Genomic DNA, 25,396 nt, shown 5'->3' on the forward strand with positions numbered 1-25,396 from the left:
GGGTGTTCACAGAGGGTAAGGGCTTTGCTATTTCCTTATGTTTGAAAGGAGATATCATCCAGAAAGATATGAAAGCTGATTTAGGCAGAAAAAGGAAAAACTGAGGCATTAAGAAGTGTTTTAATAAAACTAAATGTCCTCTCTTTGAGATCCTCAAGTAGAACAATGAAATGATATAACCCTAATTACTGCTCATTAATTTTTCAGTTTTCGATCTTTGTTCAAAGTTCCCTGATATGGTAGAAGTGGGGCAAGAAGGTCTTTTCTCCAGAAGAGCAACACTGTAATGTATTGAGATTGGTAAGACCACAAAAGAAATAAAACACCAATCAGAAAATAACAATGACTTTTTATAAACTTGCATGAGGTCTAAATTATGCCTTACAATGTATCATCACACAGAAAATCAGCCGAATCACTCCTGAGTAACCCACTGGGACCATCTCCAGGGCTTCTGGTTCCCCTTGGCTGGCCTCCTCCAGTTTGTTCTGCTGGTACTCCCAGCACGATAATGATGCATGTTAGATTCTTCATAGGTCCACGACCTACATCATGTCCAGCTGTAAACAAGGAGCACATATTTAGGAAGCAAGCAAGCTAACCTCAGACTATTGCTTCTCTGGTAAGAGAAGTTTTTATGACAGAGATCTCTACACTGGGAGGTATGTACGGACCTGCACACACTTATTCACTGCTATCTCAGGCATTAAATATTAAGTATCTCATTTCAATACCAAGAACTTCTCCCCCAAAATGCTGACATCTTTTTAGTATGCAGTTTTTGTAGTATGCTTTTGCTTCTGGTAGTATAAAAGTTTTTGCTAGACAGTTGTCACATGAGACCTTTTTAAAGGCAGGAGGTTCCCAAATGTGGAAGATGGATACAAAAGCCAACATTTACTTCCCAGCATTCCATGACATAGTGTCATGATGCCCAGAATTTCTCCAGTGCCTATCCATCTATTTTGTTTGTATTAAGTTAATTGAGCATAGTTAAGAAGCAGACTTTTTAAAGGTTGTTTTTGTTTGTCAGCCCACACAAATTGCATGTTCTATTGCTTGTTTTTGGTTAAGAGCAATTTCAGTAAATTATAATACTTTGCTACTAAGAGAATACCTTCCTAGCTCTTTTTTAAGTCCTTCATAGGAGAGGATTATCTGAATGACCAATAGCTGAAACCACAGAATGCAGGACTTGCCATGAAACCACTTACCTGATTACATTTATAATGGCAATAAAGAATAGTGTAGAGAGCATCTGGTGTGTTAGGAATTAAAACACAAATAAGACACAAGTTTATGATAAACAGTCTTGGTGGCTGTAGTTACCTCTCAATTTCAATCAATAGAACACCAGGTGCATAGTGAAAAGTACTTACTAAATCGTCCACATCACCACCTTCTTCAAATACGGCTGCTGCGTCTTCATTAGGTTTTTCTTTGGGGGCCAGAAACTGTGAATAAGAAGGCAGTCATGGGACTGTAATGACACTTTTGCCTCCTTTGATGGAGGGACCAATATACTAGCATCACCACAGGCAAACCTAAAAAGGTGTGCTTAGCAAAGTCTCACTGCAAATGGCTCCAAATAAACATTGTCTTGGCATACTTGCCTTCATTTGGCTCTGGATGAGAGAAGCAGCTTTGAGGTTCATTAGTTCACACTAATTAGTCACCAGAGAACATCTCTGAAGAGGGAGGAAATGACAGGAGTGGCCAAGATAGGGACTGTGTGGAGGGTCTGGTATTAGCACTGTGGACACCTGCTACTTCTACTTTTGTTTCTGCTTCCACAGGGGATAAGATGGTGTGTTATGGCTACAAAAATAACCAAGAACCCCAGGCATTTATGTCTTGGTCTCTTTTCAAAGAAGCAAAGAAATCAAGTTGATATTATAATCATCTATTCTTGAACACCATTATGGACAAAGAAGTAAAAGGACAATTTCTTGTAAGAGATAAACACAAAAATAGGTGAGCTTGGAAGTTGCTTAATTACTTTTATGGAAATCCTTCCACTTGTGTTAGAAACTGTTTGAAACAGGTAGATGAGAAATGGATGAGAAAATGTGTGTTCAGCATGAGTGTTCTAGACCTGGGGCACATAAAAGGCAGAGACCTAGAAGAGCAAATGCCCTGAGGTTACGTCTGCAAGGATCCAGGAATGACAGTCAGGTTTTAGAAAGTAGTCAGTGCCCTTCGAAATACCCATCAGTCCCTTCAAGAGACAGAGGCAGGAATCTTTTCCTGAAGCCATGCGGCTACTGTATCTAAGAGCTGGGTTCTGTTAATGCCTCTGTATCACAACATGAGAAGCTGAGTTTCTGGCAGATTAGTGCTCCAGGTGGCAACAGAGAGAAGACGTAGGAGGATTATAAAGGGGGTGGTGGAAGGCAGGGTCTGCCTCTCTCTGTTACTGCTCCTCAGGGGTAGCATGCGGTGGAGTCTTCTCACTCAGCTCTGCTCTCCAGCAGTTGCCTCCACCCAAGAGGGAAAAATGCAGCTATACTTTTCTCAACCAACACGAAAAAATGGCAACAACTGCTTTCCCTATGTATTCCTGTTATTTTTACAGTAGCGTGGACACAACCAGGGCCTTTAAAACCTAAGCTCTCTAAATAAACTGTGTATCTTAAAAATTCATAAACCAAAGGCACCTGTTAATAGTTGCAGTAGGCTGTACACAGCAAATGTCAGGAAGCAAGCTCCACCCGCCCTTCGATTTCTCAGGTACGACAAGTAATGAAGTGGCAACAGAGGAGGCTGCTTCTGTACAACCAGGCACTGCCTTTTTCAGCACCTTGGACATGACCATGATAATTAGTTTGTTGACTCAACTTCTTTCGTGGACTTCTTTCCCTCTCAAACCACCTCACTATTCATTAACTTCCAGTTGCACTGAAAGATTCAGGAACTTATCTTCTTTTAAGGACACATATGTATCTTTCCATACTCCTGACTGTGGAGTAGACTGTGGAGGACTATCTAGGGCTAGGTCTCTTCAATCAATACCTTATCAATGGTATGAGATAGAGAATTCTAGTAATGGGGGGCAGATGGTCTGTCTGGGCCAGAATTGTGATGCAATTTCTGTATCACTAATCTATTTACTTATTCTGGAGGGTTATTAATAAAGATATCTAAAGGCCAAATATAGATAAATGAATATGAAATCAATACCTGTGAATGGTTTATGTCTAAACCATTGTGTGCTATCCTAGATTCCCAAGTTAAGCATGACTATAAAAATGATCTTTGGTTTTCACCTTCCATCCCCTGTTCATTCATTGTCATTAACCACTACATGATTTTCCCTCATCAGAAATAACTGGCGGCCGGCGCTGCGGCTCAATAGGCTAATCCTCCGCCTAGTGGCGCCGGCACACCGGCTTCTAGTCCTGGTCAGGGCGCTGGATTCTGTCCTGGCTGCCCCTCTTCCAGGCCAGCTCTCTGCTGTGGCCAGGGAGTACAGTGGAGGATGGCCCAAGTGCTTGGGCCCTGCACCCCATGGGAGACCAGGATAAGTGCCTGGCTCTTGCCTTTGGATCGGTGCGGTGCGCCGGCCGCAGCGCGCTGGCTGCGGCGGCCATTGGAGGGTGAACCAACGGCAAAGGAAGACCCTTCTCTCTGTCTCTCTCACTGTCCACTCTGCCTTTAAAAAAAAAAAAAAAAGAAATAACTGGCTAAAGGATAAGATGTATCCAACTGGGGTAAAGATACCAAAAAGCAGAGCTGCAAGACAAACTCCACAGGTTCAAAGGCTGTATAGTTCACTCTAACTTTTGCCTTAGTGACCTGATCCATGGTAGGTACTTGTGATGAATCTAGAAAATCCCTAATGCTTTTCTTGCACTTAGCCTCTAAAAGCTCCAATTCCCATGCACTCCCTACTTGCAAAGTCCCTTTCACACTGCAATTAAAGGCTAAATTAAGACAGGGCTGTCTGCACAGTATGACCAATATATATATAATTAAACACAAATGGCACATCTTTGAGATTACATCATATTCCTATGAAGATGGGAGCAGCAGGAAAAAAAAAAAACCCTTGATTTCCATCAAGTGCTAAACATCTGCAACTGATTTTCCTGACAGATCTGCTTCACATTTCTGTGTAAGCAAATTATGGCTAAAAGCTGGGCTGCCATCCATTATCCTTCCCGAAGCTCCCAGCAAGGCTGATCTCTTACACGTATCACTTCTCCTCATCAGAGTTTTACCGGCAAGTCATTTCCAGGCTGTGCAGTGACAGGGAAGCTTGAGACACAGCAGAGAATTCACTGATTGGCCTGCATTCTCAATGAAAAGAACAGATTCTCTGAATGCAGCAGAAAGGGGTGGGAGTCAACTCTCAATTTTTTTCATGTTCCTTCCCTTTGCAATATGCCGAGAAATTAGAGAATAAATAGGACACTTGGGTGACCCACTTGTCTTCCCTCAAAACCACCATCATTTGCTTGGGGTTAGCATAGCAGAGCCTCCTTACCTGGAGATTTTGATGAAATAGACAGACTACTACTTTTCAAGCACACTGAAATACAATCCTGGCCACAAGCAGAGAAATGGAATCAACAGCCACTGTATAGAAACTGCCAGTCCTGTTCCTCAATGACATTAAAAGCTAACAACCAGCTCAGACTCTTACTTCTTGCCAAATCAGAAACATCTGGCTTCCATCAGGCTGATTTCAACACCATCAAGTGACTTCAAAGAAGCATCCACATTCATATATATATAAAAGTATCATGAAGAACACACATCACACATCAGTTTGCCCAAATTTTGCCTAAAGTGACATACATTGGGTTTCATTAATGCCACCTGTAGCTTATTTCACACTATAAAGGCAACAGAGTACAGCAGAGAAATGTGCCATCACGGTGTGGAGAACACATCATAACCAAAGCTCTGCCAGTTTCTCAGAAACCTGGGTAAGCCCCTGAGCTTCCTATAACTCATTTACCTCAAAACTGAAGTGGAAATACTACTAATTACCCCAGCTGGTGCATGGCATCATGCTGAGTCTTTGTACAAAATGCTTTGTGGTCATCTAAGTTCTTTGTTCTAATTCCTACAAATATACTCAATATAGGTCACCAAATGGTATGTACAAGAATGTTCATAGCGTCTATATTTGTAACTGTCAAATTCTGAAAACAATCCAGTGTCCATCACAGGAAAATGAAAAAAAAAAAAAACAAAAAACAAAAAACAAAAACAAAGTGTGGTAAAAAAGGATACTACATGGCTATACTAGAGGATGAATAACTCTTAAAATGATGAATCAAAAACAGCATGATTCCAGTTATATGAAGGTCAAGAACAGGCAAAACTAGTTTTAGGTGACAGAAGTCACAACACTGGTTGTCTTGGAGAGTTCTGACTGGGGAGGTGCCAGGAAGCTTTCTGGGGTGAGGGAAATGTTCTATTATTTTTATCTGGGGTGCAGGTACTTAGGAATATGAATATGTGAAAATTCAAGTTGCACACTTAACAATTTGTGCATTAACTATGTATATTCTGCCTCAACACATATTTAAAAATTGTATCTTAAAAGTATTAAACTCTTAACAACTAGTAGATAAAATTGTAATATTTTTACTATTGCCTTCTTAGAGTAGCATATGGGAAAACTACATAGAAATTTAAGGAGCAAAGGAAAGCAAGAAAGAACAAAGGAAAATGTCATGGGGTCTAACAGGTGTCAGCAGTTTGAGAAAACTGTTCACAAGAAACAATTCTTAAACTTTGTTTTACAGTCCCTCTCAAGGCTCTGGCAATATCTTGTCACTTACACATATAAAACTCTTAAGCATATTCTTGAGAGAAGAGACAGCAGAGTATCCTTTCTCTAGGTAGATGTGGCTGGTCATATCGTAGGGCAGAGGTATGAAGAGGTGGCATCAAGGTGGAGGGGAAAGGTGACTGGAGAAGGAGTCCAGGGTTTGTTTGCTGTGGGACACTGAGCTAATCAGCTTCACCACTCTGGATGGTGCTAGTGAGAGGACCAGATCACTAAGCTCTGAGTGTCTGTGATACTAAGGTGGAAGATCAATAAATGTCAGCCACAACAATGAAGGACAGATTAGGCCATTACAAGAAAAACAAGTGCTAAAAAGACAATTTCCCCCCACCACCCCATAGAGCTTATATCAAATGTTTATTTACACATAGCTCAGCTTCTCTGAAGCCTGTGAAAAAGAATATTCCAAAGCCATGGCAAAAAAAATCCTCTTTCCCCACTGTTGTGGCTTAGGTATGGTTTGATTGTGTTCCCCCAGGGTTTATGTGTTGAAAGCTTTGTGGTAGAACCTATTAGGGGCTTGGCACAGGTAAGGTCACTGGAGGTGTGGCTCTTGGTAAAGATTCAAGTACTTCTCATGGGACCTCAGTTAGTTCTTGTGGGAATAGGTTATTATAAAAGGGTGAGACTGGCCCCTTCCCAAGCTCAGGCTTCCTGTCTCACTATCTTTGTCTAGTGCACGTATTCCTGCTGTTGGGATGCAATCAGAACCTCACAGACCATGAGTTGATGGAGCTGCTCAATCTTGGACTGCCAGTCCCCAAAACTGAGCTAAATAAGCCTTTTTTCTTCATAAAGTACACAACCTCACGTATTTTGTTATAGCAAATACCCCACTGTGTTCTTGACATGGAATAAAGAATGGAAGATTGGCAGGGTAGAGCAGGTCAGTTTTAGAACTAAATTCTTGCTCAGTGGCTGCTTTGAGACCTCAGAAATATTTTACCTCTCCTACCCACAAACAGCTGTGTAGAACAGATGAGCTGATGGATCAAAGGTACACAAGGACTTTACAAAGACTTTACTAGACTTCAAGTGCTAACGGCCTAACAATACCAACTGGAAATAGAAAAAATTAAGTGAAAGAACTGACAGGTTTATAATGATAATTAAAATGGGTACAAAAGAGAGGCCACATTTATGCCTAGGTTTCAAAATGAAATAAGATATCAAGAAACTTTAAAAGAAAGTGACTCTAAATTAAACTCATGTCATGGAAGAACTTTCCATTTCTACAGCAGAACTGGCTTATCTCTGTTTCTCAAAGACCCATAAAAACCGCATATTTCCAGAACACATCAGAGGGAAACAGCTCTTCTTAAAATGTTGTTCAAGTGTAAAGTTATAATTTAATTTTCATTTAAGATGAACATCCCTGGATAATTATTTCCTTTCAAATGTTAACATTTAATAGCAAGAATCTGACAGCTTGCTAACTTTAAATAACTTACAGTAAATATCTTAAAAGAATTTAAATGGACTGTGAGGACTGTTCTTCCATCTCTGTGATTATACCAAGTTCCTTGAAATTATTATTTGGAAAACGATCAAACTTGACACTTGAAGGCAATGTAAATGAACACTTCAGTAAATGGTCTCAAAAGTGATTATACTTCCCTGATCTGGCTAAGACATACTTGAAGTGTGTCAATCGTTATCTAAACCATAAGGAACAAGTTTTCTTGGGCAGGACTCTTACCCTGCAATTCTCCCCAGTATCACCTGTACAAGTGTGTACTCTCCCTTCTACACTTCTCTGTATAAAGAAAGCAACAGATGTCACTTAAAAGCATCTTAAAAACAAAGGATCAAATTTTCATTCTGAAAAAATAAAACAAAGGGTACTGTGTTATTAAAACAGATATAAAGGCATAACCTTGAATGTCAGAGGTCAGAGTATGTGCTGAAGGCAGAATGGAATTCAGGTTCTACTCCATGGCTTTCTGGTCCTTCTAACCACCAGCTGGCAATGGGTCAGAGGGTCAGTTGTGGACATGAGGCAGACAGGGTCTAAGATGTTTTAGAGATTGTTGGTCCAAGAGTCCTTTTATAATATTTAATCTATTGAGGAATGAATGTCAGTGCAATGCCAAAGAACCAGCATTTTTATCCTTGCTGCCTCTGAGGGCTCACGGTGTATCTCCTTTGACTTTTCTGGGGCCTGGCTCCCCAGGGTAATAGAAGTGGTTGTTCCTGCTCCTTCTCATTCTTAGCAGACCCCTGTGAGGATCATGGAGGTAATACTGGCCTCCTAAGTTCTGCAGTTAGATACATACAAAATTTCAATGATCATTATTTTCTACCAGTATCTAGTCATGATGTAACAGTGTTCCAGAGGAGTATTTATACAATGTGAATGCTGTTTAGAAGTCAAAATTGTCATATAAATATTTGTACAAATATTAAACTGGCCAGAGCACTGGTAAATGTGAAAACAGAAAAATATCATTTCTAGATGTGAAAGAGCAGGCAAGGTGAATGTACAGAATACTTTTTTTGAAAGGCTATGAGATAATGTATATAAATGTGTCTAGCACAGAGCTAGAACTCAGAACATTTTAGGCGAATTTCTTGATTTCTTATCTACCAAGGACAGTGAAGTTAAGTTTTGCTGGTACTATTGTGTCTTGACTATGAAAACACTGTGCTCCAAAAGAAGACATCAGTCAGGTAGGCAGCCAATAGCGGGAATAGAAGGGATTCTCTCCACTTGTCCTCCCTATTCAAAGATGATCAAGTTTCCAGAGTTGTCTTCAACTATACCTGAAATAAGTTTTGGTGATAGCAGCATCATCTAAGAATACTACTTCATACCTAGTCATTACCTGCAATTTCTATACCTTAATTATCAGACATTCATATCTGTGATGCTTAGGCTTCGTGCCTTTCAACTTCAAAGATGATACTGCATTTACAATACAGACAAGCCGCAGACAATTTGCAAGTGTATTATCCCTTTTAGATTTTTTTCTTCTCTAATATTCTGGATTCAGTTAGCTATGACATCTTTGGCTGAGATGTGTTCCCTTGTCGCTCCCCCTCTTCACGGAGGAACAACACAGGACCCTGCGCTGTTCTTTCGTCTGCTCGGCCCTCCCCGGGTTTGCTGCTGGTTCTTCCCGGGTTGGCTACCGACCCTTCCACCTCCGTGGAAGGGCGGTTCCCCCTGGCCACTTTCCCCACTTCCGCAGGGGAGCGGCACACCGCCGGCCGGCTCTCTCGGGGGCTGCACAGGTGTTCCTTCAGATAGATGGTCCCCTTAGATGTTCCTCGTGCATGTTGTCTCTCTCCTCCTTTATAGTCCTCTTCCACCAATCCCAACTCTGCTACCCACAACGCCGAGTACGCTGCTCTCCTCCAATCAGGAGCAGGTCCTACAGTTTATTGGTTGAACTGGAGGCAGCTGTGTAGAAGCTGTTTCCCTTCTCAGCGCCATATTGTGGGAAAGCAGATGCATAGAATAAGTCTTAATTCCAGTAACTTAGTCTAGTCCGAGTTGCTCCCCACATTCCCTGCTTCCTCCAACAACTATAATATATGCCGAGCTCTCACCTGCATGAAAGGTTTTTTAATGCAGAATTGACTAGAATTACATTATTTATCTTGACTTGTACTTGTTTACCAAAAACTGATAAGTAGCACCCTACATGATGGTTAATATTGTGTCTCAACTTGACTAGACGATGGTGCCCATTTGGAGTACTGATTGATGTAAATAAACACTCTTCAGTCAATCTCTCTCTCTCTGTCTCTCTCTCTCTCTATATATATATATATATATACACACACACACACACACACACACATACATATATATATATAAACACACTCTCTCCCTCTCTCTATATATATACAACACATGCACACTATTAATATATGTATACACACACACACTATTGGTATACACACACACACACACACACACGCATATATGTATGTTCTACTGGGACAGAAATAAAGCCCATAATTCCAGTGATATACTCAAGCCCATTATGGCAGAAGAGGGTGACACTGTGGAACCTCTTCCGAGACCATAATCATCACCTTAAAGGATGCTTCTAAAATTGTAGATCTTACTCCCCAATAGCAGGAAATATCTGTTCTTCAACAAAACCTTTGCTAGGAAAAGTGCTTAACAAAAATTACTGTATATTCTGACTTACTTCTCTTCCTGCGGTTTCTGTCAAATTCCTATATTAAGTTGAAAATTCACAGCACTTTCCACTGGGCCTGAATTTAGCCCATGACAAATATTTCCAGTTTATTCATGCCATTCCCCTAACAGATTTCTGTCTATCAACAGCAGACGTAGCTCTCCCTTAGCCGGTGAAGTTATTTTCTGGGTCTCAGAAAGCTTGGAAGCTTGGTTACTGCCTGGGGCCAGGGACCATGCTGGCAGGACAGGATCACTCAGTGACTAACTGAGTGAATGTCAGGAACTTTATCCTTTTTTATTTTTTTTAAATTTTATTTAAGTTGCCCAGGACCTACAAACCATCAGAATCTCCAGGGTGATTCTGAATTTTAATCAGTTAAAAAAACAAAAACAAAACAGCTCTAGGTGACCAATGTGTGGCCAGCATGGGACTTACTGGGCTAGATGGATTTCATAGTCCTTACCAGGAACAACACTAAACTTGTATGTACTACAGAGTTCAGCAGCTCTAGAGCTACAGGACATAGGATTACAGGTGAGTTCTAGGAACATAACCATGGCCAAAGGGAAACTGAGTTAAGACTACAATTTTTCCCATGAGAATGCTGCAGTTGAAGCAATTTGCTTGCAAGGTTAAATAAAGAATGGGTGCACCACTTCAGTTACCTACAAATTAAACTTCAAGGGAAGGGACAAGATAATGTCCACTGCAATAGTTATCCAAAGATAGGGAATTATTCCTCAATACCTGTTTGGCTTCCTCAGCTGTGACAGAACTTCCAGAGGCCTCATCTTTGGAGATCAGAGTAATTCCATCTGAAATGTAATTCACAGTGAACAATCCAAACACAAAGAATCAAACTGATTCCATTTTCTTTGCCTCCACACCCCCTCCCACCTCTTTGCTGGAGACGTTTAAAAACGATAAAGGTGCTCTCTTCTAGAAGACATATAAAGCTACAAAGGCAATGAATTCACACTGTTCACTTTATCTTATGCGAGTATTCTTTCTTCTCCTATTTTGGTTTGTGTAATTGGCAATAAAGACGACATCCCAAATGCCACCTGCTCCATGAAGCCTTCCTCGATCCACTGTTACCAGATAGAAACAGTCTCCCTTTCTTTAAAATTCTCAGATTACAGTGTTTATCCCTTTGAAATGGCTCTCAGCATATCTTGGATAACTATTGGCACACATGTTATCTCTCCAACGGGCAACACTTTCAAGGACTGGGGCTAGGCCTTACTCTTGTAAGTAACAGTACACAGCAGAAGTTCATTAAATAAATAACTGAATGGGTATATGCTTTTGTCCAAACCCATCAGGTACACGACAGGGAACTCTGCACACAAGTACATTCTGATTTGCAGCATTGTTACTGGCTGATGGAATGGCCAGAGGACTAGGTAGGGAGGAAAAATGCTCTTAACAATGGGCATGTCTATCATTTAGCACAGTGCCTTAATTTTAGCTCTGTGAGAGCAAATCAAGGACAGAAAACTTACTTTCTAGTTTTCTCTTATTTCTAAGATATTTTCCTACCTCAAATGGTTGCTGTACAATATACTTTCAGAAAAGCACATGCATTTAGCATCCATTTGTACTGGAAATGGCACAGGTCATATGTATTCTCTCAATAGCATACAAGTTATCAGAAAATATGTATCTTGTATATGATCTGCAAGTTCCTTTCAGCAAGTATTGTGCTGTAGGCATTCAATAAATATCAAAATCAATCTCTTTCGTCTACTGGGTCAGTAGCAGAGACACAAAAATGATTTGAGTAAGTCCCATTCACCACCTATTCTAATTGCTTTTGTTTCCCCAGTGTAGAAGTTAAAGGGCTGAAAAATTGACTGTCAGAGAAACAGTTGTCTCTGTGATGAAAAGCTGCCTGTTAGAGGTTGGATAGGTATGCAACTCCTTTTATACAGACTTTGCACAGAAAGATAGGTTGAAACTAATTTTGCAACTCTACTATAAGTGAACCATTCATATCACTGATCATAATTTTTTCATAATACATATTTTAATAAGGAATATATAATACTTGGGTGCTGAGAGAAATTAGATCAGGCTAAAAATATGGTCAAAGATCATGAAGGAAATGAAACATCAAGTGTAGGGACTGGTGCTGTGGTATAAGAGTAAAGCCGCCACCTGCAGTGCTGGCTGGCATCCCCATACGGGCGCAGGTTCAAGTCCCGGCTGCTCCACTTCCTATCCAGCTCTCTGCTATGGCCTGGATCAACAACAGAAGATGGCCCAAGTCCTTGGACCCCTGCATCCACATGGGAGACCTGGAAGAAGCTTTTGGCTCCTGGCTTCGGATCGGCGCAGCTCCGGCCATTGTGGCTAATTGGGGAGTGAACCAGCAGATGGAAGACCTCTCTCTCTGCCTTTCCTTCTCTGTGTAACTCTTTCAAATAAATAAATAAATCTTAAAAAAAAAAAAAAAAGAAAGAAACATCAAGTGTAACACTGAAAGAATGTGTTATTGCCTTCTTTCTGTGTTTAATCTGTATTGGTCAGCATGAATATGTGGGGAATGAGTGCCTGGGTGCACACAGACATTGGCTTAGTTACAGGGACAGTCCAAGCACACAGTAATGGAAGGTACACAAGGGCAGAATGCAGTGCTGTGGACTGACCAGCACTGAAATGGCCTGAGTATCTGAGAAAAAGGGCAATGCTTGTCCCCTGGTTGATTCACCCAACAGAGAAATGGGCCGTGCTATACCAAGAGTGAAAGACGGACCTTACTGGTTTTCACTCTGTATGTATGTTTCTTAAGTAAGAGTCTGAGTTCACTGAATCCTAATCATTTCCCAAAGCCAAACAGAAAAGTCAGTGGGCCCCACATAACATATCATATGATATAATTTATATTTAGAGTTTATATGTATATTTAGGAAAAAAAAAGCATAAATATAAGGAGAGTGAAGCCTTACCTTGAACGACAATTTCCCAGAAATGATTTAATTGCTTAATTTCCACTTTCTCACGGAGGCCTTTCAGGAAACTGTTAAAGTGTTGCTCTTCTGAAAACTATGGTAGCAAGAAGGGCACAGGCAGCAGCAAATCAGAGGAAACAAATTTCTGACTCACAGATCCCTACTCCTGTGTTGATAAATATTCTTCTCAATAATTACACCGATATATACTATCCATTAATTTTTCTAAAACAATCAGTCCATTCTTTACAGTAATGATGGCCACTGCAGGTTTTAGTGAAAATTTCCTTGGTTCCCTAAATGGGAACATAAATCCAGAGCTTTCATGTTATAAAAACATAACTCCCAGGGGAAAAAAAGTCCCACTATACACCTTAATTTTCCCTCAGAAATGACAATGATAGTAATATAAGTATAGTCATTTCTACTTCTCTTGGAATACATTGCTCTTCACAGTGAGAATGGTAATTTCCAAAGCCCATGCTTCTTTGTGGGATGCTAACTCTCCCCTGTGACAGTGGCCACCTGCTTAGAAAAGAAGACGAGCAAGGACACTGTTACCTCAATGGCTTCTTCCCGGAAGGCTTTGATGCAGTCTATGCTCTTCATAAAATAGGGTGTTTCATTGGTATCCAAAAACTGTTCGATGTGATTTATAAGCTGGTGACTTGCTAGAATATAAGACAATAAGTTTATTTTCCTGGATGTGAGTGGTGCTTATTACAGAGAAGGCATGATTCTAGGCATGTGCCTGTAAGTATGTAGTATAGCTCAGGATGGTTAGGATGCATAATAGCCAGAGAGGGAGACAAGATGCACAATTCTGATTTCAACAGTTTACATGAAGTTTATGTAATACTTATTTGTTAAAAAATAAAATTTAATTTCTAAAATGCTTATAATCACAGCTAAATATTCCTTTTGAGTATTTCAAATATTAGATGTAGTTGTTTATTTTTTCCACAAAAATTGTAAGCCATTTGGATGAATCAAAAACACCTTTCCTAACATATTCACAGGAAATAGATCTCCCTCACTCCACTCAAGATAATGGTCAAATAGTGCTAGTCAGTGAAAAATAATGAGCCTGGGAACCCCATCTTTTACCAATCCTAGGTTAAATGAGAAGAGACCAGCCCCAGTTTCAACATAACATCCCATTAGAATGAGGTCATTACTACACATCTCACGTCCTTATCTGGACCTGAAAGTTCTCCATGTTACTCAGCACTCCACAAGCCCTGAATACTTAAACAAGAACTGTCAGAAAGCAGTGTCATGAATGCCACAGAAACAGGAAATATGTCAAGAATGTTATCATTTCCAAGATGGGATGCTACTTGAGGTTGCCTTATAAACAAAGAGACATTCTTCATTATGAGAAAAAGGATTGGAAACAGAAACAGAAAAGTCACTAGGGAACTGAGCAGATCAAAACTGATACTTATGATCTGTGCAGAAGAATAAACCAAGGGAGGTGAACATTCACGGCCTAAAGGCTCACTCTTCCTTGGACCCTAAAACCACTCCTGGGTTGGTTGGTTGGCAATTTATGCTGAAAGGTCAAGATATTCTAAGACTGCATATTTGCCAAAATCACAGGCTTACTTGAGGATTCTGATAATTAAGAATGTGTGTCTATATAATGCTAAAACAACCTATTTTCAAGATTCACATCTAGGCCAGCACCGCGGCTCACTAGGCTAATCCTCCGCCTGCGGTGCCGGTACCCTGGGTTCTAGTCCTGGTTGGAGTGCTGGATTCTGTCCTGGTTGCTCCTCTTCCAGTCCAGCTCTCTGCTGTGGCCCGGGAGTACAGTGGAGGATGGCCCAAGTGCTTGGGCCCTGCACCCGCATGGGAGACCTGGAGGAAGCTGCTGGCTCCTGGCTTCAGATGGGCACAGCTCTAGCCGCTGCGGCCATCTGGGGAGTGAACCAGCAGATGGAAGACCTCTCTCTCACTGCCTCTCCTCTCTGTGTAACCCCGACTTTCAAATAAATAAATAAATCTCTAAAATAAAATGATTCACCTCTAAAGATTCAAGGCCACCAACAGTGAGTCACAGTGATATGAACATTGCTCAATGCCTCATGAAAGACAGGAAGTCAGTGCCACATTCTTACTTCTATAAAATTTACAGCATATGGAAAGGATTAAAAAACTAGATAAAGTATTTTCTAATACTGCAATTTTCAGCAAGGGAAAAACATCCCCCGCAACCATTTAATCTCTTCTACCAACTAGGAGATTACAATCTCTATTATAATAAGCACTCGAACTTCAGCAATCAAAGAAACATTTCCTGAAATTTCAGAAATCTTTACCAGTGTATCCTGTAACTGAATTAATATCCAACTGTAATTCAAAGGAGAGGAAGAATGTTCAGATGGGTCTTTTTAAACAAGGTAAATAATATACTCTGATTGGTAGGCAGAGCAGAAAATGATCAATGAGAAACTCAAAGCAAATAGAAGCTATCTCTCTTTTTCAATTAGAAAGGCAATGTAACAGAAATGTTTGCTATTTCCCATATCACTATGGTAGCCTGCTTTCTCAGATGGTGTGATATAAAGCTCACTCGGAGTTATATAGCTGGATATAAATAAAAACCTTTAACAGACCAGTAACCCCAGAGATTCCACGTTCTGAATTTCTTTTGAAATTCTTAGGAAGTTGTAACATAAATGTTTCTCTTTGCTCAAATTAGTGATTATTTTCATGAATTTATTCCAGTACATATATATTGTACAAATACTATGTGTTAAGACAATACGGCTATGTCCTCTGCGAGACACAATTAAGCTAAAGATGAGAATTTGCCTCCGGAGAGATTAAAGGCTAACAGCAGATATAATACCTATTTTAAAATAATAATAGTAGAAAATTTGAAGAGAGCTACAGGTATTATATAAATATATTAATTGACCTGAATTTTTAACAATCTTTGGTGATTTTTGAAACTTTATGAATTAATTACCATGGCTTTCTAGCTGAATTTGGCCATGATGGATCACAGAACAGAACAAGCCCAAGAATGAAGAAAGCTAGGAGGGTACAAGGTGTATTTGGAGAAAAGCAATGGTCCAGAACCTGGGCAGGAGTTGAGGAAGAACAACACGGAGTAAAAATTAGAAAAAGGTTAGAGGGAAAGCAGTCTCAAGAAGAAGGAACATACACATGAGCTAGAGTTTGGAAATATTTTAAATCATGGAGAGTCTTTGGAAATTTGTGTTTAAAAGGAATAATGGGGCCAGCATTGTGGCATAGCAGGTAAAGCCACCACCTGCAATGCTGGCATCCCATGTAGGTGCCAGTTCATGTCCTGGCGGCTGCTCCACTTCTGATCCAGATCCCTGCTAATGGCCTGAAAAAGCAGTGGAAGATGGCCCAAGTGCTTGTGTCCCTGCTACCTATGTGGGAGACAAAGATGAAGCTCTGGCTCCTGGCTCCAGCCTGTCTCAGTCCTGATCTTTGCAGCCATCTGGGGAGTGAACCAGTAGATCGAAGATCTCTCTGTGTCTCCCTCTCTCTCTGTAACTCTGACTTTCAAATAAATTATATTTAAAAAAAAAGTGTAGGAGAAAACAGAGATTCAAGATCAAGCCTTTTAGGAACCACAACAATCAGAAGTTGGACAGAGAAAAGAGAGCTGAAGAAGGAGGTTGAGAATACAGTAGAAAATCAGAAGATACCAATCACAGGTACCAAGGGAAAAGATTACTTCAAGAAAAAAGTTATCTGCTGCAAACAAATTTGACACAAAGACTACAAGGAAAGTTTATAAACAGAATAAGGGACTAAGGAATGAAAACTAGGTGTTTTATACACTAAGGAGTCCAAACTGCTTTACAAAAACAAAAACAAAAAAGAGCTTTCTGACACATTTTATCCTAAAATAGAATACACACACTATTGCTATCTTACAAATTATTCAAAAGAGGCTAAAAGAAAGTGAATTCAAATTTGAACTATACATTTGCAATAATGATATGGGAAAGAAGTCACAAAAAGAAAATAAAATAGGAGGTTTCTACCTAAGAATGAGTTGGCATGCACCTGCGGGCCTATTCAGATTCAGTTTTTTCTTATTTACATGTTAGGTTCTTCTCTCCCTCCCTCCAGAGGATTCAGGAACACAGGCAGACAAACACATCCAAACTTCCAATAAAACGAATGAATACAATGAGACAGATTTTGCCCTTCCAGGAATAGTCAGTTATATGGTCTGTGCATTTGGCACATGATTCTGAATTCTGTCCCTCTTCCTAGACTATTTTGTGGTTCACTGACTATAATGAACCATTTAACACCAAGGAATAGCTGTGATGGATGATACTTTAATATACTGAAGATGAGAACGGGTTGTAGACAAGACATTTTCCTTTCAAAGTTTGGTGGCACTTCATATTTCCATGCCCTTTTTAATAAAAGTATGACAAAAATACTACTCTATTTAGGCTAGATTGTGTTTTTGACTCCCCCAGCAACCTCTGCTTTGCATTAAGCAAATGCTGGTCATCAGGGTACCTCCCTCTGCTCACATATCCATTACCGGGTAAGGAATGGCCTGTCAGTCTTCATACTCAGTGAATCACAGCCCCAATTATAATTCACCAAAATGTTCTTCAGAATTAGTCCATGACTCAGTAATACTCATTAGTAGCTAATATTAAAGATGGCCATTGGAAGGGTCATTCATCTTAGGACACGAAGTCAGGCAGAGAGCCGTCATTTATCTCAAGGAGTACTTCAACAGTGTCTGCTCTGGATTTTAAGATTTAAATATGAGTGCTTTGTATTAACTCAGCATCTTACACGATCACAGATGTGGATAAAAATTAATTTCAATACAATAATATTTTAACATATTCAAAATTTTATCCAGATTTAGAAGGCTTACATAAGAAGAAAATGTCAGTTTTCTCATTCAGTCTGAAAAACACGTTTTTCCTCTCAACAGAAAACATTCAACATCATTCAAAGTTTCACAAAACAGACTACCTCTCTTCATGTTGCACAGTCACAAGAGCCAAAACAGCCAGGATCAGGTGTTGTCTGCCTCTGACTTTACATTTACTCACTACCACTGTTGTCTGTGAAGATAATTCTCCTATCTGACAAGTCAAAAAGGTAGTAGGCTCATTCATCTGTCATACGTTATTATCATATTATAGAGAAAGGGCTATAAAGGCGTAGCAAGTGATTTTGCTAAACTCAGACACCATTCAGGATGTTTCTCAACTCAACTCTTCTTACTACCTCAAAGTCTCATAAACATTTTATTAATTGAAAATCTGCATATTTTGCAGATATCAGCAATGAAATAATTTTTAAATATTAAGAACAGATTTATACAGCCAACAATATCTTCATAAAACAAAATAAATAATACCAATAAAAAGCACTTAAGTAAGTATAATGCCAGGGCACTCCTTATTACTAACGGAATAAAAAAAATCCATCAGCAAATAGAATTATAGGCAAATGGTCCAGTCTGCCAAGAATTACATCCACACACAAATTACACTGTTTTAAGCCAGAAACTTACAAGAGACATTTGCTGATAAGAAAAAGAGTCTATTTTAATACAGACAACTAAAACAGAAACAGATCACAAACAGACTTCCTTTATGTCTCTTTATGATATAAATTGGTCATTGTGGATTGAGACTATATCACTGTCAGTCAAGATCCAACCAGAAAAAATCACTCTGAATATTTAATACAGAAGACTTAAGGTAGGTAACTGTTAACACAGGTGATGAAGAGCTATAACCAAGAATGGGAATCAGCAACAGCAAGAAGCCCTTTGGTGTGGGGGAATAAGGAAAGAAAGGAAATAGTGGTGTAACTAGAGTTTTGGAACCTGTCCCATGGTAGGCAAAGCCATGGAGGACCAGAGATGCTGCCCAACACAAGAGAAAGAGATATTCTGGTTCCCCTCTCTACTTCCTACCAACCTCCCATTGGGAGGAAGCCTTTAGACATGGGAGAAGGGAAACAACTGACAATGGCCACCCTCTCCCCCTCCCCAGATTGGAGACACACAGGAGAAAGGCAGATCTAAGGCCCACCTGGCACAGTATCCAGGCATGAACCCACAGGGAACACTCCATTTTAGGAGTTGTCTATTTCTAGGAGATAGAAATTGATAAGCCATTATTTAATTTCAATAATAAGGAGAGATAAAGTTCACATGGCTTTTTTTTATCCTTCTTTATAGTAAGGAATGAAATGAAATTCAATTAAAAGTTATTTTTCTGGCTGGCGCCATGGCTCACTTGGCTAATCCTCCACCTGCGGTGCCAGTACCCTGGGTTCTAGTCCTGGCTGGGGCGCTGGATTCTGGCCCGGTTGCTCCTCTTCCAGTCCAGCTCTCTGCTGTGGCCCAGGAAGGCAGTGGAGGATGGCCCAAGTGCTTGGGCCCTGCACCCACATGGAAGACCAGGAAGAAGCACCTGTCTCCTGGCTTCGGATCGGCACAGCGTGCTGGTCGTAACAGCCATTTGGGGGATGAACCAACAGAAGGAAGACCTTTCTCTCTCTCTCTCTCTCTCTCTCTCTCTCTAACACTGCGTGTCAAAAAAAAAAAAAAGTTATTTTTCTAGCCATTTAATTTTTTTGAAAGTTACTGTCCTTGAACATTCTTTACAGCTACATATATTCCCCTTTCCTTCAGGAGTTAACATGATGCAACACAGTAAACAGTTGCCCAGAATGGTGTGGACCAGGTCAATCAATAAGAAGTGTCAGAACGGATGGACTACTTGCCAGAGTGTTCAAGTCCTTTCAGAAGTCAAATGGACTTTTGAAAAAAAAAAAAAAAAAAAAAAAAAAGAAGGCATACTAAATATCCAACTCCTCTAAATGACAAAAGCTGTGCTGCTTTCTTTTTTTTAACTTTTAAAAATTTATTTTCATTTCATTTGAAAGGCAGCATGAGAGAGGAAGAGGGAGAGACAGAGAAACAGTGAGCCAGAGAGAGAGATCCAGAGCCAGAGAGAGAGTGAGACCTTCCATCCACTGGTTCACTCCCCAAATGCCTGCAACAGCCAGAGCAGGACCAAACTGAAGCCAGGAGTCCAGAACTCCATCCAGGTTTCCCAAATAAGTGGCTGGGACCCAAGTATTGAGCAATCACCTGCTGCCTCCTAAGGTGCAAATTAGCAGGAAGTTGGAACTGGAAGCCAAGCTGAGACTCAAACCTAGGCACTCCAGTACAGGATGTGGGCATTTCATGCAGTGGTTTAATCCGCTGCACCAAACACCCATCCTTGCTAAACTCTTAGCCCCAGGTTTCACAGCTAGCTGAAAAGCAGTGTGGCCTGCCATCCTTTTAAGGACAGAAAAAGTTCAGTACATATGACATAGAGGGAAACAGCCTGGCTCTAACATTCTGCACGGCTGAGTGTTGGAATTTGAATTTAAGTATATAAAGTGCTGACCACCTCAACAGCACAGATGCAGCCCTGAGTTTTTTTTTATTATTATTTTTCTTACCAATAACTAAAAAACTCAATTAAAATCTCACCATTTAAGCTCCACAAGTTCCGTCAGAGCCCATTTTTTTCATGCTTAACGATTTTCTCATTAAATGCAGTAATTTCTTACAAATTGCTCTAATAAAAGTAAGTCCTGCTGGGTGTTTTGCCCCCTTTTAAATGCTGCCTTTTCATTGATGTGTTAAATTAAAACCCCAGGCACAAGGAGCAGAGTAAATGCAAGGTCTTTATTGTCAGAACCCCTTCCTGCAGACTGTAAGATCTCTCGTTTTATTTTTGTTTTTATTTGCGCTAACTGTGAGTCCTACTTTGTAACCACAGGAAGAATTACACGGAAGGTCTCTTGGCCTTAGTCACTCTGTAGAACAAAAATGGTAAACTAATGAGAAAACAGAAAAAAACACCCAGTTAGTCCAGTGGCTGTAAGTTCACTTTATGTAAGGGATGATTATGATATCTTTTTTTTTTTATTATGGATGAATAATATTTCTCATCTTAAAAGATCAGATCTTTTCTCAAGTCAGCTGGCAAATGTTAAGTTTCTTGGTCAATGAATAGGTTCCATGGCATCCTATGGTCCCATAATTTTTTTTTTTTTTTGACAGGCAGAGTAGACAGTGAGAGAGAGAGAGAGAGAGAAAGGTCTTACTTTTTCCGTTGGTTCACCCCCCAATAGCTGCTGCAGCCAGCGCAGTGTGCTGATCTGAAGCCAGGAGCCAGGTGCTTCTCCTGGTCTCCCATGCGGGTGCAGGGCTAAGGACCTGGGCCATCCTCCACTGCACTCCCGGGCCACAGCAGAGAGCTGGACTGGAAGAGGAGCAACCGGGACAGAATCCAGCACCCTGACCAGGACTAGAACCCGGGGTGCCAGCGCCGCAGGTGGAGGATTAGCCTATTGAACCGCGGCGCTGGCCATGGTCCCATAATTTTTTATAAAAAACATTCAGTGTAACTATTAAAGACCCTTTGAACATGTTCAACAAAACCTAAAGGTCATCACTTAATATGCACTGGGTATACAGCAATTAACTAAAGACCAAATAACATCCATTTTCTAGTGAGCTAATTTCTCTCAATTACAGAAGTTTACAGAAAGAAGTATACTTGAAGTACAAAAATCAAGACATTAAGAAAGAAGGCTTTCTCATTAAACATATAAGTAATTTCTTTGGCTCCTTTATGTAACATATAGGCCATACACCTAAAAGAATGTGTTGGGGTGGAGAAGAGAGGAAGAGGAGCCAGGGAAAGAGGATCTTCACAATTTTCAAGTCCCCAGAATTCTTAAATTTGGCCAAGCAAACTGAAATAAAAATGATATGGAAGAATCAAGAAACTTGTCACCTTGCCTTGATCTCATTCCAGGCGGGCAGTGTTTGGGACTGAAGCTATTTTATATTATCTGTTTAGCTTCATACCTGAGTAGATGTCATCGCACGAATGCAAGGAAATGAGCAGAAGGAACAAGTAGCCATAACAACAGTGCAGCCAAGAGGAAACACACTGGAACAAGAGACCAATCTGGCAATGGGATCCAATTAAAAGTTGGTAATTGAATGGATTTGCAATTCATGTATCAGTTGAAGCGATACAGTGAGTGATGTCAGACTCCTCAGCAAGAGCAGAAGCAGGCTGCCATTGGTTGAAGGTCCCTTTGTGGACAACAGAGAAAGGTGAGACAGCACAGTGCTTCACCATGCTAGAATTTAAGTCATTCTTGAAAGGAAATATCAGGTACCAGAAATTTTAGAACAAATATATTCTATGTGCTAAGACCTAAGAATCCCTAAGTAAATATGCCATGTTTTTATATGGTATGCTTGGGGACTTCAGATTCCTTTCTTTCATTTTTTTCTCCTCCATCCCTTTCTCATTCATAAAGGAAGTTTTATAATATTATAGAGCTCAAAAACCACGAATGTTATATGTCTTTTCTTCTTTGATGGGTCAAAGACGTAGAAACTGAGCCAAGGAACCACCAGAGAATTCTGTTGTAATTCAAAAATTTAAATTCTTATTACTCGCAAGCACTGTTTCCTTAAAGCTAACAGTATAAACAAACAAAAATTACTACTGGCCAGCAGTAATCAGAGAACCCAGAAAGAGACAGAGGTCATTCTGTCCCACTAATGGTAGACCACCAGTAGCACTAAGCATAATGAATCATACCACAATAAAGCTCTAGGCATTAGTACCCAAAGATCTATTGGGTAATTCTTCAAGTATGGGCATCTCTTTACAGTGAGGTTTTGGGGTGACAGAAAAGAAAGGGCTTTTTTTTTTTTTTTTTTTTTTTTTTTTTTTTTTTTGTAGGAAGAATATCATGACCTAACACACAAAGGGAAGAAAGCTAATGCCACAGCAGTATTAGCAGAAACACAGTTTGGTTTAAACAAAGGGTTCACAGAGGGGACTTGTACAAGAATGGGTCAGGGGTGGCATGGTGGGATCATATAGAGGTAAGAACTGAATGATGGACTGATTTTAAAGAGTGATTAAGAAGGGCTGAACCAGAATCAAATCTGTGCTATAAGAAGGTAGAAATTTCAAATGCATTATTTTATTTATAATTATTTATCTAAAATGGAGGGAGGGAGGGAGGGAGGGAGGGAGGAAGAGAGAGAGAGAGGGAGGGAGGGAGGGAGGGAAAGAGAAAGGAAGAGAAAGAGAGAAAGAGAGAGAGAGAAAGAGAGAGAAAGAGAGAGAAAGAGAGAGAAAGAGAGAAAGAGAGAAAGAGAGAGAGAGAGAGAGAGAGGGAGGGAGGGAGACAGGCAGGAAGAGGGATACTGATGTCAGCCACTGGTTCATTCCTCAAATGGTTGCAATAGCCAGGAGCTCAGAACTCAACCAATGTCTCCCACATGGGTGGCAAAGAGTCAAATGTGCTGCCTCCCAGGATGCACATTAGCAGGAAACTAGAACCAGGAGAGGAAACAGGTCTTGAACCTAGATTCTCTTCTGATATGGGATGCAAGAGCCCCAAGCAATGTCTTAACTGCTATCCCAAACATCCACCCCTAGAAAATAAATCTGTACAAGTGCTAGATTGAAGGAGAATACTGAGGATAATTAATATAGGCTGTGGGAACTGTGCAGTAGTGAAGTAATGAAAACCTAAATTAATACAGTGGTAGTTAGGATGGAAAGGAAGAGACAGATCTAGGAGAACTGAATTAGAAATTAGAATAAGTTAGAAATGGATACAAGGTAGTTAAAAATGCTCATCAGTGGGAAACTGAGGGACAAACAACAGAAACAAAACTACTTATTTCTGAGAAAAATCTCATTAACAGGACATGCTATCCTTTAGGTTCTGGCCTCACTTGGAATACCTTTCTTTGGGTCCTTTTCCATCCAGTCTTTTATGGTCCAGGTTATGCAAACTTCTTCCATGAATTCTTCAAACTGGTCTCCTACCTCCATGTGTACCCATATATGCTGCCCTCACTCTTGTTGTCTTCAGTGAATTGTTTGTGCATCTTATCTCTGTCACCTATGCTCCAGATCCCACGTCTTTGCCCTATCAAGGGCTGCATCCAATCTCCTGTCTTTATAGACCACCTCTATTGGACTTCTCCTGGATTTGTATCTACAGCCAGACCTTTTATCTTGAAGGCCAACTTAATATGTCTCCCTTCTCAGCAGATGGCAAATTCTTTCTAGTTACTCAGACCAAAAAAAGTGGGTATCATCCTTGATCTGTTTATTTCTCTCATAACCTATGTTCAGATGATCAGCAAAACTTGCCAGTTCTACTTTCAAAGCATAAAGGATCTGACCTCTTCTCACTACCTCCATCATTACCTCCCTTACTGGGATAAACACAGTAGTCTTCTAATTCATCTGCCTAGTGCAAACCTGTCCTTTGTCAACTTGGCATAAAACATAAGTCAATCAAATCATCCTCTACTTAGAACTCAAATTTCACTGAGGATAAGCAGAAGGTCTTGGATGCTCTGTGATTTGTGCCCTCGTCACCTATCTGATCCTGTCTCCTACTTCTTTCCTCCAGTCACACTGGCCTCCCTGATGTATTTAGACACTTGTGCTTTATAGGAACATGCTGCTTCCACTATAGGCAAAGCTCTCTCCACAAATACCTCCATAGTTAGGCCTTCCCTGATCCTCTACATAAAACTGCAAGCCCATCTTATCCTAGTATTCCCTCACACACCACCTTGCTTTAATTTTCCTCTATAGCGTTGTCATGAGCTGAATAGCATTTCTCCAGAATTCATGTCCTTTCCAGAACCTTAGAATGTGACCTTAATAAGAAATATGTAAGGTCCTTGCAGGTACAATCAAATTAAGATGAGGTTATTAGCTTGATCACTAATCCAATATGACTGATGCCCTTCTAACAGGCAAGTTTGGAAACACAGACATGCAGGGAAAATTATGTATTAAGAGAGAAGCAGAGACTAGAACAATGCTTCTAAACACCACAGAATGGAAAGGACTGCTGGCTGTCAGCCAAAGCTATGAGAGCCATCACAGATTCTTTTCCAGAGTCCTCAAAAGGAACCCTGGAGAACCTCAAGTTTGGACTTCCAGTCAGCAGAACTGTGACATGATAAATTTCTGATGTTTTATGCCACTGTTTGTGATTATAGTAGCTCTGGGAAACTAATACAAGGTACTTACCACCATTTGATGTATATTTTCTTATTTGTTTACTACCTATGTCTTGCCTGAATGACTGGTACATAGTATGCATACAACAAACATTTGCCAAATGGGTGAATAAATGGTCTAGGCCTCACTGGTTTATTCCTCTAAAAGTCGATGGAATGAAGATACCTTTTTGTTGTTCCTTTGATTTAAACCCACACACTGTGTCTTTGATGCTATCATTTAGGGGAAAGGACACACTGGAACTCTCTTTTATCACTTCCCCCCTTATTTTTACAAAGACAGAAATGGTTGCAAGAAGCTCTATGCAAGGGGAAACTATGCAGAGAAAGAGGAACCAGTTATGTC

General features: G+C 40.2%; 1 protein-coding gene across 5 annotated transcripts in view; it reads right to left on the bottom strand.

The window, feature by feature from the left end:
- Positions 1 to 329: 329 nt before the first annotated feature.
- XRCC5 (X-ray repair cross complementing 5) overlaps positions 330 to 25,396 on the bottom strand; it is a 104,883-nt gene continuing 79,816 nt past the window's right edge. For all 5 annotated transcript variants that reach the window (XM_051848209.1, XM_002712463.4, XM_017343103.3 and 2 more), the window contains exons 17-21: positions 13,476 to 13,585; positions 12,912 to 13,008; positions 10,708 to 10,775; positions 1,380 to 1,454; positions 330 to 560 (exon numbers count right to left, since the gene is read on the bottom strand). In XM_051848209.1, coding sequence (XP_051704169.1) covers positions 546 to 560; positions 1,380 to 1,454; positions 10,708 to 10,775; positions 12,912 to 13,008; positions 13,476 to 13,585 — 365 coding nt within the window. In that variant the 3' untranslated portion in view covers positions 330 to 545. The remainder of the gene's footprint in view (positions 561 to 1,379; positions 1,455 to 10,707; positions 10,776 to 12,911; positions 13,009 to 13,475; positions 13,586 to 25,396) is intronic.

The sequence above is a fragment of the Oryctolagus cuniculus genome, chromosome 3 (assembly GCF_964237555.1).
Source record: "Oryctolagus cuniculus chromosome 3, mOryCun1.1, whole genome shotgun sequence".
NCBI lineage: Eukaryota > Metazoa > Chordata > Mammalia > Lagomorpha > Leporidae > Oryctolagus > Oryctolagus cuniculus.